Raw genomic sequence first — 13332 nt, 5'->3', positions numbered from 1 at the left:
CACATTTACAGATGCAGCATGGAAACAGGCCATTCGGCCCACTGAGTCCCTCTCGCCCAACGTTCACTCATTCACTAGTTCTATCCTACACGCTAGGGACAATTTACAGAAGCCACTTAACCTGCACGTCCTTGGGATGTGGGAGGAAGCTAGAGCACCTGGAGGAAGCCCACATGGTCCCAGGGAGAACATGCAAACTCCACACAGACAGCACCCGAGGGCAAGATCGAACCCAAATCTCTAACACTGTGAGGCAGCAACTCCACCATTGTGTCACCGTGCCACCCTTTGTGTTTTACTCAATATTCCAGCATATTGCACTTCCTTGTGTTTCCATATTAACTGATTAACTATTTTGCTCCAAAAACAAACATCTTCTAAAAACATGTATTCAGACTATGTTGCGTGGTGCCATTGGTATTTTACTTCTCTACATCGCCGAGACCAAGGGCTGGCTCGGCGATCGTTTCGCTGAACACCTCCGCTCAGTCCATCTTAACCTACCTGATCTCCCGGTGGCTCAGCACCAACTCCCCTTCCCATTCCCAATCTGACCTCTCTGTCCTGGGCCTCCTCCATTGTCAGAGTGAGGCCCAGCGCAAATTGGAAGAACAGCACCTCATATTTTGCTTGGGGTATTTACACCCCAGCTGTATGAACATTGACTTCTCTAACTTCAGATAGACCTGGCTTTCTCTCTCCATCCCCTTCTCCTTCCCAGTTCTCCCACTTTTCTAATGCCCCTGTCCCACTTAGGAAACCTGAACGGAAAACCTCTGGAGACTTTGCGCCCCACCCAAGGTTTCCGTGCGGTTCCCGGAGGTTTTTGTCAGTCTCCCTACCTGCTTCCACTACCTGCAACCTCCAGCAACCACCTGCAACCTCCGGGAACCACATGGAAACTTTGGGTGGGGCGCAAAGTCTCCAGAGGTTTCCGTTCAGGTTCCCTAAGTGGGACAGTGGCAATATTGTCTCTGCCTTCACTCTATCTTTGTCCCCTCCCCAGACATCAGTCTGAAGCAAAGATACTGGAGCTTCTATGATCTTTGGTCTGAAGAAGGGTCTCGACCCGAAACGTCACCCATTCCTTCTCTCGAGAAATGCTGCCTCACCTGCTGGATTACTCCAGAATTGGTATTTACTACCATTAGTATTTAACCTTGACTAGCTACTTGGGACTCTTGGTCAATGTGTGATTCAGAGGCAGGTACATTCAATCTGGCTGCATATCCTTTATGCTGACATGCTGCACATTGAGTTTCACAATGGAACATGACTCGAAGGTTCTGACTCAGAAGAGAAGGAGCTGCCAACTGATTCATACCAACCAATAAATCTCAGTGGCTGTTGCGTAGAGCAACCTTACACTGTGACTAATATTGCCGGAAAAACTGTCCACAATACCTACTCTCCAATTTGCCCTGTAATGAAGCCTTTATGAAATGCGTTCAAGAAGGAACTGCAGATGCTCGAAGATTGAAGGTACACAAAAATGCTGGAGAAACTCAACGGGTGCAGCAGCATGTATGGAGCGAAGGAAATAGGTGACGTTTCGGGCCGAAACCCTTCTTCAGACTGAAATGCAATGCCCAGATGGTAGACTTGGAGCCAGTGACCCGGGTGCGATCCTCATCTCGGATGCCGTCTGTATGTGGAGTTATCACTACCTTGATGTGACTGCTTGGGTGCACCCCTTTCCTCCCACATCCCAAAGACATTTTGGCGTGTAGCTTAATTGGTCTCCGCAAACGGCCCCTAGCGTGTAGGGACTGGATGAAAAAGGCGGGATATCGTAGAACTAGTGAGGACAGGAGATAGACACAAAAAGCTGGAGTAACTCAGTGGGACAGGCAGCATCTCTGGGCAGAAGGAATGGGTGACGTTTCAGGTCGAGACCCTTCTTCAGACTAGAGATTGATGGTAGATGTGGACTCAGTTGAATTGAATTGAATTGAATTGAATTCCTTTATTGTCATTCAGACCTTACGGTCTGAACGAAATTTCGTGCCTGCAGTCATACATACAATAATACAATAATAAACAACACTAAACACAAATTAACATCCACCACAGTGAGTCCTCCAAACACCTCCTCACTGTGGTGGAGGCAAAAATCTTAGGGCTGCAGTCTCTTCCCTCTTCTCCCTCTGCGCTGAGGCAATTCTCCACCGGGCGATGGTACAAACAGTCCCGCAGCTCACCGAGCCCCGCGAACGGGCCGGCTCAAACACTGCGGCCCGGGGTGGTCGAAGCCTCCCGTGGGCAGAAGGGCATGTTTCCACACACTATCTCTAAACTAAACTAAACATATTTGGGACCAATTGAACAGTTCACCTTTTTTTCCCCCATATTTCAGGCAAATAACATTTTCCAGGGACAATGTCTTTATTCTGTCTTTTTGTTTGCTCATTGCTGGGATATGGATGTCACTGGTAATGCACCATATATTGTCCATTCTTAGTTGCTCTTGAAACCAAGGAGGCCATTGAATCTGCCATATTAACATAGAAACATCGAAACATAGAAACATAGATAAATAGGTGCAGGAGTAGGCCATTCCGTCCTTCGAGCCTGCACCGCCATTCAATATCATCATGGCTGATCATCCAACTCAGCATGGGTGACGTTTCGGGTCGAGACCCTTCTTCAGACCAAGCATCTCTGGGGAATATGGATAGGTGATGTTTCGGGTCGACAAACAAGTTGTTGAAACTCTTTGCAGCCCAGATTCTGTTTTTCTTTTTTTTCTTTTTCTCTTTATCTTCATTAGAGGTTTTTTTTTTTTTTTTTCTCTTCTTTTTCTCTCTTTGTTCTTAGACATATGTTATCTTTTAAACACTTAACTATAGTTACATAGAGATCGGGAGGTCTATATTCAATGTGTATGTTGACACTGGACTCGTATTTAGGTTATACCTGCCATTAATGTAACCCTGATCCCTATGTAATATGATTCTTAAAGGGGTTGGACAGGCTAGATGCAGGAAGATTATTCCCGATGTTGGGGAAGTCCAGAACTAGGGGTCACAGTTTAAGGATAAGGGGGAAATCTTTTAGGACCGAGATGAGAAAATCATTTTTTACACAGAGAGTGGTGAATCTGTGGAATTCTCTGCCACAGAAGGTAGTTGAGGCCACAGTTCATTGGCTATATTTAAGAGGGAGTTAGATGTGGCCCTTGTGGCTAAAGGGATCAGGGGGTATGGAGAGAAGGCAGGGATGGGATACTGATTTGGATGATTAGCCATGATCATATCGAATGGCGGTTCAGGCTCAATGGGCCAAATGGCCTACTCCTGCACCTATTGTCTATGTTTCTATGTATCAATATCACTGTTATATTTATCATTACTTTTTTTCTCTTTTGTTTTTGCTTTTGAAAAAAAACGAATAAAAAGATTTTAAAAGAAAGAAAGATGTTTTGGGTCAGAACCCTCCATCTCCTATCCGTGTTCTCCATAGATGCTGCCAGACCCGCTGAGTTACTCCAGCACTTTGTGTGCCTTTTGTGTAAACCAGCATCTACAGTTCCTCGTTTTCACCGCCATGTTTTTCTTCAGTTCAAGGTGCTTTGGAAATGGCAGGTGTTGTAGATTGTTGAGTTCATATCACCAGAGAAGACAACTTTCAACTCATCAACTGCATTCATCTGGTGAAAATTTATAGGGACGCGATTTTTTCTGCCCAGCTCCATGAGGCTGCCAATCTGTGGTATATCTTCTGAATATATTTACACGTTGCCTTCATGGCTGCCAGGTATCAGACAGAGACTTCCCATTTCACTTTGGGACCCCTGTGGCGTAGAGAAGAGTTCAACGTTCCACCGGTCAGAGCTGATTTAGACTCAAATCCCACAGGGGACTGAAAATGTCACAACCCATCATAGTTTACAGAACATTGGACTGGCCCCATCAAATCAGAATCTCATGCATGCAGTATTAAATACGTATCACTTCAATATTTGATGTTTATTTAGACCATACTTTAAACTTTAGAGATACAGCGCAGAAACAGGCCCTTCGGCCCACCGAGTCCGTGCTGACCCCAGACACTGGCACTATCCAACACACATTAGGGATGATTTCCAATTTTACCTAAGCTAATTAACCTGCAAACCTGCAAACCTGCACGTCTTTGGAGTGTGGGAGGAACTGCAGATGTTGGTTTACAAACAAAAAAAGAGTGCTGGAGTAACTTGGCGGGACAGGCAGCATCCCTGGAGAACATGGAGAGGTGATGTTTCGGATCAGGACTCTTCTTCAGATAGTCTGTAGATCCTTTTCAGTCTGAAGAAGGCTGCACCGAGCTTCAGTGGGTCCCTGAAATCCAGGAAGTGTTTAATTGGAAACTAATGTGGGACACAAAGAGCAGGCGTTATTGATTAATAGAATAAGGGAGCTAGCATGTGGGTTAGGACAAGTAGTTCTAAATGCCTTGTACATGCTAGAATTTAGAAGATTGAGGGGGGATCTTATAGAAACTTACAAAATTCTTAAGGGGTTGGACAGGCAAGATGCAGGAAGATTATTCCTGATGTTGGGGAAGTCCAGAACTAGGGGTCACAGTTTAAGGATAAGAGGGAAATCTTTTAGGACCGAGATGAGAAAATCATTTTTCACACAGAGAGTGGTGAATCTGTGGAATTCTCTGCCACGGAAGGCAGTGGAGGCCAATTCACTGGATGTTTTCAAAAGATAGATAGAGCTCTTAGGGCAAATGGAATCAAGGGATATGGGGAGAAAGCTGCAACGGGGTACTGATTCTGGATGATCTCTGTTTTCAAATTTCCAGCATTGTCATTATTTTTTAGATTTTTTATTCACTGTTGCAGCGACTTTGGAAGCAATTTATGCAGAGAAATCTCCCACAAACATCAATGTGATAATGACCATAATACTTGCTTTTTTTGTAATAACGAGATACTTATTGTCATAGGGAGAGATGCCCGCTTCCTGAAAGTTATTCAAACGATTATGTTTTACCAGATAGACTGAAGAAAGAGTCACCCACCTCCCTAAGCAAGACCAGAAAATGCTGGTAAAACATAGCATCTGCAGAGCTTTAGGTCTGAAGAAGGGTCTCGACCCAAAACGTTGCTTATTTCCTTTGCTCCATAGATGCTGGAGTTTCTCCAGCATTTTTGTCTACCTTCGATTTTCCAGCATCTGCAGTTTCTTCTTAAACATCTCCATAGCTTTGGTGGTTTATTTGTCCATAGAGGCTGCCTGCTGAATGTTCGAAGTTCTTAGCTTAGTTTAGAGATACAGCGCTGAAACAGGCCATTCGACCCACCGGGTCTGTACCGACCAGCGATCCCCGCACATTAACACTACCCTGCACACACACACACACTGGGGACAATTTTACATTTATACAATTATACCAAGCCAAGTAACCTCCAAACCTGTACGTCTTGGAGTGTGGGAAGAAACAGAAGATAGATACGATACGATATAACTTAATTTTTTCGCAGGAGGGAATTTGACCTGCCAACTGTCATAAAAATAAAAAATACATTAAACATGAAATTAAATTGATGAATGGAAAGGATTGGGGGATGTGCAAAGATTGGGGAAAGGGGGGGGAGGAGAGTCAGTCTCAGTCTACCCCACGACAGAAGGTACAGTTTGATAGCAGCAGGGAAGAAGGATCTCCTTTGATGTTCTATTCACTGGAGTTTAGATCGATGAGAGGGGACCTTATAGAAACATATAAAAATCTTAAGGGAGTAGATAAGCCAGATGCAGGAAAAATGTTCTCCATGTTGGGAGAGTCCAGAACCAGCAGTCACAGTTTTAGAATAAGGGGTAGGCCATTTAGGACTGAGATGAGGACAACTTTTTTCAGCCAGAGAGTTGTGCAGGAGTAGGCCATTCGGCCCTTTGAGCCAGCACCGCCATTCAATGTGATCATGGCTGATCATCCCCAATCAGTGGAATTCACTGCCACAGAAGGCAGTGGAGGCCAATTCACTGGATGTTTTCAAGAGTTAGATCTTAGGGCTAACGGAATCAAGGGATATGGGGTGAAAGCAGCAACAGGGTACTGATTCTGGATGATCAGCCATGATGATATCGAATGGCGATGCTGGCTCGAAGGGCTGAATGGCCTACTATTCTCTATGTTTGTTTCTTTCCTGTGACCGCCACCCAGATGTGCATCCTGCCCCTCTCTCTGCCCCCCCCTCCCTCCCTGTGGCTTTACATTTCATCCCCCTCTCCTTATCTGATGCCCTTTGTCTTCTTTTCACCTCCAGCCCTTGTCCGCCCATCTGCCGATCAAAACTCCCTCACCTATATCCACCTATCGCTCCCGACCTGAAACATCACCTGTTCCTTTCTCTCCGGAGATGCTGCCTGTCCCGCTGAGTTACTCCAGCACTTTTTTGGTCCAGTCTATCTTCGGGTGTAAACCAGCATCTGCAGTTCCTTCCTCCACCTATCTATCGCTTGCCAGGCATTGTCCACCCCCCCCCCCACCCACCCACCCTTTACAGTTTTCCTCCCCCCCCCCCCCCCCCCCGACTACAATCAATCTGAAGAAGGGTCCCTACCCGAAACGTCGTCTGTGTGAATCCCACCACAGATGCTGCCTGACCCACTGCGTTCCTCCAGCACTTTTGGGTTTAGCTCTTGATTGCAGCATCTGCAGTTCCTTGTGTCTTTAAAAGCATTCCATTGGGTTTGGGCCACTGTGGCAGGCGCTACAGAAATGCACATCAGTCCGGAGTGCCTTCTGGGAGAGGGGAGGGAGGGGGGAGTGGATGGGGTCAGGAAAAGCTGAGTCAAATGTCAATACAAAGGAATAGAAGGGCTTTGAATGGAATGGTAGAATGTGGGTCAATGGCATGTCCAATGTTAAATAGTTAACAATCCAGAATGTGTGTGTTTGACTGTTGTCATAGTGTTACCTATTTACATTCCAACCACATTGATGCCCAGGTTAAAATCCAATTCTGCCCCAAATCCTAACGGGGGGGAATAAAGATACTCAATATTTTTTTTTCAATATAACATCTAAGGTTTGGTTGCTTATTGGATAGGAAGAATCACGAGGGGAGTGTTACGCTGTATGCAGTTGGTTGGTGTATAAATCTGATCAGATGTTTCTTCTCGTTACCAGTAGCTCCGGCGTTAGCACCTTAGATTGCATTGCATCTGATTAATATAGATAGGTTAAGGGGGGGAGAGAGTGATAGAAGGGGGTGGGCAAAATGTGCGTTGCTGCGACGTCTGGGGCAAGCAAATGAGGGAGATGTGGACCTTTGCCTGGGATGCCGTGTGGATTGTACTCTGGGACGCTGTAGCATTGAGGTGCAGATGATGCATCGGCGACTGGGAGAATAGAGAGGAGAGGAGAAAAAAAATCTGCGGATGCAGGAAGAAAAAAATATACCAACCGAGATCTGATTTTTTTTAAAAAGAAAAATCTTTGTCTGAAAAATAATCTCCTCGAAGAAAAGAGATTCTGCAAATGTGCAAAAAAAATATCTGCAGGACAATGCAGAACTGAAAATAGATCTAACATTTTTGCGTGTGTGTGTGTGTGTAGGGGTGAGAGAGAGAGAGAGGAGAGGAAAAAATCTCAAGTGACAGCAGCAAGCGAGAGAGAGACAGAGACAGAGAGAGACCCAGTACTGATACATCTAGATGATGGGATATATCGTGGATTTGCCGTCCCTCGCTGCTCAATGGTGATTTTTGGCATCTGTTTTTAGAATGGCGAGATTTGGAGACGAGGTGCCGGCCAGGTATGGCCCTGGTCAAGGAAGCGCTGGCCGAGGAGGGAGCCGGCAGGGCGGACCCCCGGGAGCTCCCCAGAGGATGTACAAGCAATCTATGGCTCAAAGAGCGAGGACTATGGCTCTATACAACCCTATCCCCGTCCGGCAAAACTGCCTCACAGTTAACCGATCCCTCTTTCTCTTCAGTGAAGACAACTTTGTAAGAAAATATGCCAAAAAGATCACAGAATGGCCATATCCTTTATTTTTTTTCTCTTTTTAAATTTCTCTCTCGAATGTGTATTGATGTATTTGTTGTTTTTTTTTAAGTATTGACGGGGGCGGGGAGGGGGGAGGGGGGGGGGGGGGGGGTGGTGGTGGGGCAGAGGGATAGAAATCTGGACAATGTTAACAAATTTCAATTGTTAGTTTTACTGGTAACATAATTCAGTTGCCAGCCATAACTATTTCTTATAATGATAACATCAATGTTAGTTATAATGGTTAACATCTCAGTGTTCTGGTTTAAAAAAAAATGAATATGGTGTCAATGTTACTGGTTGCATGATATGAGACTGGTTATATTAAAAATCATGTCAAACTCTCTGTTTTTGATGGTAGCCATGCCAATTTCTGTGGTTATGTTTGCTGATTGCACCAGCTCCCTGGTTATACTGACAACAGTGGTCGGTTTCACTGGTCATGTTGGATGCATGCATGTACCGGTTATAATGTGAGCCGTGCTAATGCCTCTGGTTGTAATGTTAATCATGTCTAGTTACAGGTTACACGTCAGTTAACCTAGTCGTTGGCAGTTTCACTGGTGATAATGTCCGTTGCATGGAGTGATGGCGGTGGCCGTGTCGCCTTCACCGGTAGCATGATGTACATTTAGCTGCGAGCATGCTGTTTTCTCATGCCAGCTTCACTCATTTCGATGGTGGCATGATCATGTTGATCTCACCGGTGTAATGGTTGCTGCAGGATTTTCCGTGGCTATCCATTCTGTTTGTGGAGTGTGGAGAGAAGTAACGGGGGGGGGGGGGGGGGGGGGGGGGGGGATAATGCAAAATAAATCAAATCATTCCCCTCTATCCCTCCCCGAAAATCTATCTGAGTTTAAACATTCCCTTCACATTTGATGCAGTCAGCTGTCACATCCAGAAAAAAAAATTATCTCCTGCCATTTGCAAATAGTTACAATCATCATGAATGTACCCGACCAATTGCAGAGCCATTCCTTGAGAATAAATTACAGGAGGCTTTTATATAGCCTGTTATTGCAGAGTTTATTTTTTTGTAGCGCTCCTGTGCTGGTTTAAATGCCTGATGGGAGCGGGGATGCATTAACTAGGCTGCTGACGTGGGACTGTGTCTATTTTAGGGAACCGTTCAGTAGGTTGGTGTTTATAATGAATAGGATTTTTTTTTTTCATCCTCCTGTTCGCACGATCACCTGGTTTCCACTGGGCTTGTGATCGCACAGATAAGGTGCCGAGATGGATTAGAATCCAAATCGTGTAGAATTCAGATTGTATGCAGATATCCAAAAACCCTGCAGCCTTATTTTTTAATTCACATTCACCTGGGAGTAGAATGGGATTTTTTTTTAAGTTGCCCCCTATTTTTTTTTTCTCTCTAAATTTTTTGATAAGAGATTTTTTTTGGGGGGGATGACTGGATAAGGTACATTGCATCTTTGCTAATTGGAGGCCATATTCTTGATCCTGGTTCGGGAGTATGTTTTTTTCTGTTTTGAGGCTGAGTACAATCTGATCCTCGGGCTTTTGTTAATGTGAAACCTGCAGTCAAACTTGGGGGCTAAGATGAATGGAAAATCCCATCACCCAGAGGGTGGTGAATCTGTGGAATTCTCTGCCCCCCCCCCCCTTTGAGGCAGTGGGTGGTCATTTGTTGAAGGTATTCAAGGCTGCGATCGCTAGTTTAGTCGACATTAGGGGAATGGGAGGATTTGGGGATTGGGTGGGATAACCTTACTGAGCAAAGGAGAAGCACAACAAACATAGTCATAGAGTCATACAGCATAGGAAAAGGCCCTTCGGCCCAGCTTGCCCATGCCTATGCTGACCAACATTCCCCCATCTACACTAGTCCCACCTGCCTGCATTTGGCCCATTTCCCTCGAAACATCTCCCATGCATTTACCTGTCCAAACCTTCTTTAAATGTTCTTATAGTATCTGCCTCAACCACCTCCTCTGGCAGCTCGTTCCCTAGAACTACCATCCTCTGTGTGGAAAGAGTTGCCCCTTGGGTTCCTATTAAATCTTTCCCCTGTCACCTTAAACCTGAGTCCTCTGGTTCTCGATTCCTGTACCCTGGGTAACAGTTTGTGCATTTGCCTTTATCTATTCCCCTCGTGATATTGTACACCTCTGTAGGATCACCCGCTCATCCTCCTGTGCTCCAAGGAATAAAATCCTAGCCTCCCCAACCTCTCTCGATGGTGCAGGCCTTTGAGTCCTGGCAACTTCCTCGTAATTTTTCTCTCTACCCTGCCCAGTTTGACAACATCTTTCCAAGAACAGGGGTGACCAAAACTTGACATGGTATTCCAAATGCTGCCTCGACAAAGTCTAGTTCAGTGTTTCTTAACCTGGGGGTCATGACCCCCTATAGGAGGTCATTAGGGGCTTTGCCTGGGGTCATGAAGGGAACACAAATAACATATCCATTTGTTGAGCTCATGTACATACCACATACAGTATTTTGTTTAGTTGTGTGCGTACTGGTGCCAAAAAGGTTAAGAACCACTGCTCTAGTATAACTAACAATAGACAATAGGTGCAGGAGTAGGCCATTTGGCCCTTCGAACCAGCACCACCATTTAATGTGATCATGGCTGATCATCCCCAATCAGTGCCCTGTTCCTGCCTTCTCCCCATATCCCCCGACTGCTATTTTTAAGAGCCCTATCTAGCTCTCTCTTGAAAGCATCCAGAGAACCTGCCTCCACCGCCCTCTGAGGCAGAGAATTCCACAGTCTCACCACTCTCTGTGAGAAAAGGTGTTTCCTCGTCTCTGTTCTAAATGGCTTACTCCTTATTCTTAAACTGTGTGGCCCCTGGTTCTGGACTCCCCCAACATTGGGAACATGTTTCCTGCCTCTAGCGTGTCCAAGCCCTTAGCAATCTCATATGCTTCAATGAGATCCCCACTCATCCTTCCAAACATAACGTCCTAACAGGTCGTTAGCCCATTCCTTGATCTCATCTAACGAATAAGTTTATTATCTGGTTGCCTCCATTGTAAATGCAATGTTTTCCGATGCTACAGAACACAGAGATTGTTCTCTCCTGGGTCCTTGTGTAGTAGGAGCTGCTACTGATGATGCCATCTTGCAAGTGCAGCCACCATCTTGGTTAGCCCAAGGTATTGCCAATGGTCGTACTACGGATTGTCAGAATCAAGCACTCCTGAGATGGTCACGGAGCGGATGATGGAGGCTGACTCCTTGAGCCCATCCTGACCACATTGGACTGTCTGTGCTGGGTTTGTGTTGGGGTAATTCTGATTGGAGTTGATTGTCTATTCTGCCACTAATGATGTACCAGCTTTGACCATGCGTGTCCTCTATTCATGATTGGCATTGGGTGTGTTTCATATTGATGGTAAGTTGCAGTATAAAAATGATCAGCTCTTGGATTTAGCTTGGGTTTGGATTAGTCTGCAATGTTAAGGATTTCTGTTCTGTCACAAGCATGTGTAATAAATCTCTAACCTGGGGCGCTGGGCTTTAATGTCCAGAGGACCAAGGTACAAATTATGCTCCAGATGTTTCAAACCCTGGTGAGACCACATCTGGATATTGGAGAGCAGGTCTAACTAACACCTTAGAGAGATGGTATTGACATTGGAGAGAGAGCAGGATGTCTCTGAGAATTAATCAAAGGGATACATTTTGTTCTGATTACTAAAAGTGATGTCCTGAAGTTTTGAAGGATGATTTGATAAAGTATTCTCAGGCATTAAGGGCAACTGTGAAGGGACAAGCTATGTTCATTGATTGAGGAATCTGGGGGACAAGGGTGGGGGGGGAGATGGGGAATAGATAGTTTAGTTTAGAGATACAACATGGAAACAGGTCCTTCAGCCCACCGAGTCCATGCCAACCAGCAATCTACATACTCTAGTTCTATCCCACACACAGGGGACAATTTTCAGAAGCCAATTAACTTACATATCTGAAGATAGACCCAAAATGCTGGAGTAACTCAGCGGGACGGGCAGCATCTCTGGAGAGAAGGAATGGGTGACGTTTTGGGTCGAGATCCTTCTTCGGACTGAGAGTCAGGGGAGCGGGAACCTAGAGGTATGGAAAGGGGGCAAAGAGAATGTAAGGTGTGAAAACAACAGATCAAAGCAGAAGATGATCAAGGAAATGTTCATTGTTGGCAGTGAGGCATCCAAACAGTAACATTTATCAGGCCAGTTAAACTAGTCAGAGAACTATGATGGGGGAGGGATGGAGAGAGAGGAAAATCAAGAGTTACTTGAAGTTTGAGAAATCAATATTCATACCGTTGGGTTTCAAGCTGCCCAAGCAAAATATTGCAATATTGATTTCTCTAAAACCCACATAGTCACAGGGAGAAGGTACAAACTCCATACAGCCAGCACCTGTGGTCGGGATCGAACCCGGGTCTTTGGCACTGTAAGGCAGCAACTCTACCATAAATTGTCCTTAGTGTGCAGGATGGAAGTAGTGTATGGGTGATCATTGGTTGGCGAGGATTCGATGGGCCGAAGAGCCTGTTTTCACGCTGTAACTCTAGACCTAACAAAAATTATTAATGATGAATTAGTGGGCAAATATGTGTGGTATTTGGTAATAGGTTGGGTAGTAAAGATCTATTGTCTATTGTAAACTGATGGGAACTAATTTTTAGAATGCATGGTCCCATTGCGACCATTGGACTTGTTAATGCAACTGATGCACTACAGTGCTGAGAACTGTATTCTGTACTCTGTATCTTCCCCTTAGCCCTACCTATTGTGCTTGAGTGTGTGTTTGTGTGTGGTGTATCTGATCTGTTGGTTAGTTTGCCTGTCACTGTAATTTAGTACATGTGTCTATAATTAGGCTACACCTAAACCACAACGCTCCCTGGAACTGAGTAGCAGCTGGCAGGTTGTGTCTGGGCCACAGCATGGCACATGCCACTGGTCTGCCAGTCTGTCGGGTGGCATCGATTGATTCTGCGGTGGTCACTTGCTATACTTGCTGTAAGATGCCTGATCTCATGCGTTAAGACTGGGACTGCTGCTGAGATACACCAGTGAGACCTTCAGTCACTTCCAACCAGCCTGTGGCTATTCCCCCCCTGATGTTCATGTTTTAGGGCTCAGGTTAAGGTTCACCAGGCTGATTCCTGGGATGTCAGGACTTTCATATGAAGAAAGACTGGATAGACTCGGCTTGTACTCGCTAGAATTTAGGAGATTGAGGGGGGATCTTACAGAAACTTACAAAATTCTCAAGGGGTTGGACAGGCTAGATGCAGGAAGATTGTTCCCGATGTTGGGGAAGTCCAGGACAAGGGGTCACAGCTTAAGGATAAGGGGGAAATCCTTTAAGACTGAGATGAG

At 45.4% G+C, this 13332-nt stretch overlaps 1 protein-coding gene across 1 annotated transcript in view; it reads left to right on the top strand.

The window, feature by feature from the left end:
* LOC129714421 (voltage-dependent P/Q-type calcium channel subunit alpha-1A-like) overlaps nt 1–13332 on the top strand; it is a 261546-nt gene that overhangs the window by 15922 nt on the left and 232292 nt on the right. Inside the window, exon 2 of the mRNA XM_055664004.1 lies at nt 7718–7978. Coding sequence (XP_055519979.1) covers nt 7718–7978 — 261 coding nt within the window. The remainder of the gene's footprint in view (nt 1–7717; nt 7979–13332) is intronic.

The sequence above is a fragment of the Leucoraja erinacea genome, chromosome 39, assembly GCF_028641065.1.
Source record: "Leucoraja erinacea ecotype New England chromosome 39, Leri_hhj_1, whole genome shotgun sequence".
In the NCBI taxonomy this organism is placed as follows: Eukaryota; Metazoa; Chordata; class Chondrichthyes; order Rajiformes; family Rajidae; genus Leucoraja; species Leucoraja erinaceus.
This window is presented reverse-complemented; position numbering and strand designations above follow the sequence as displayed.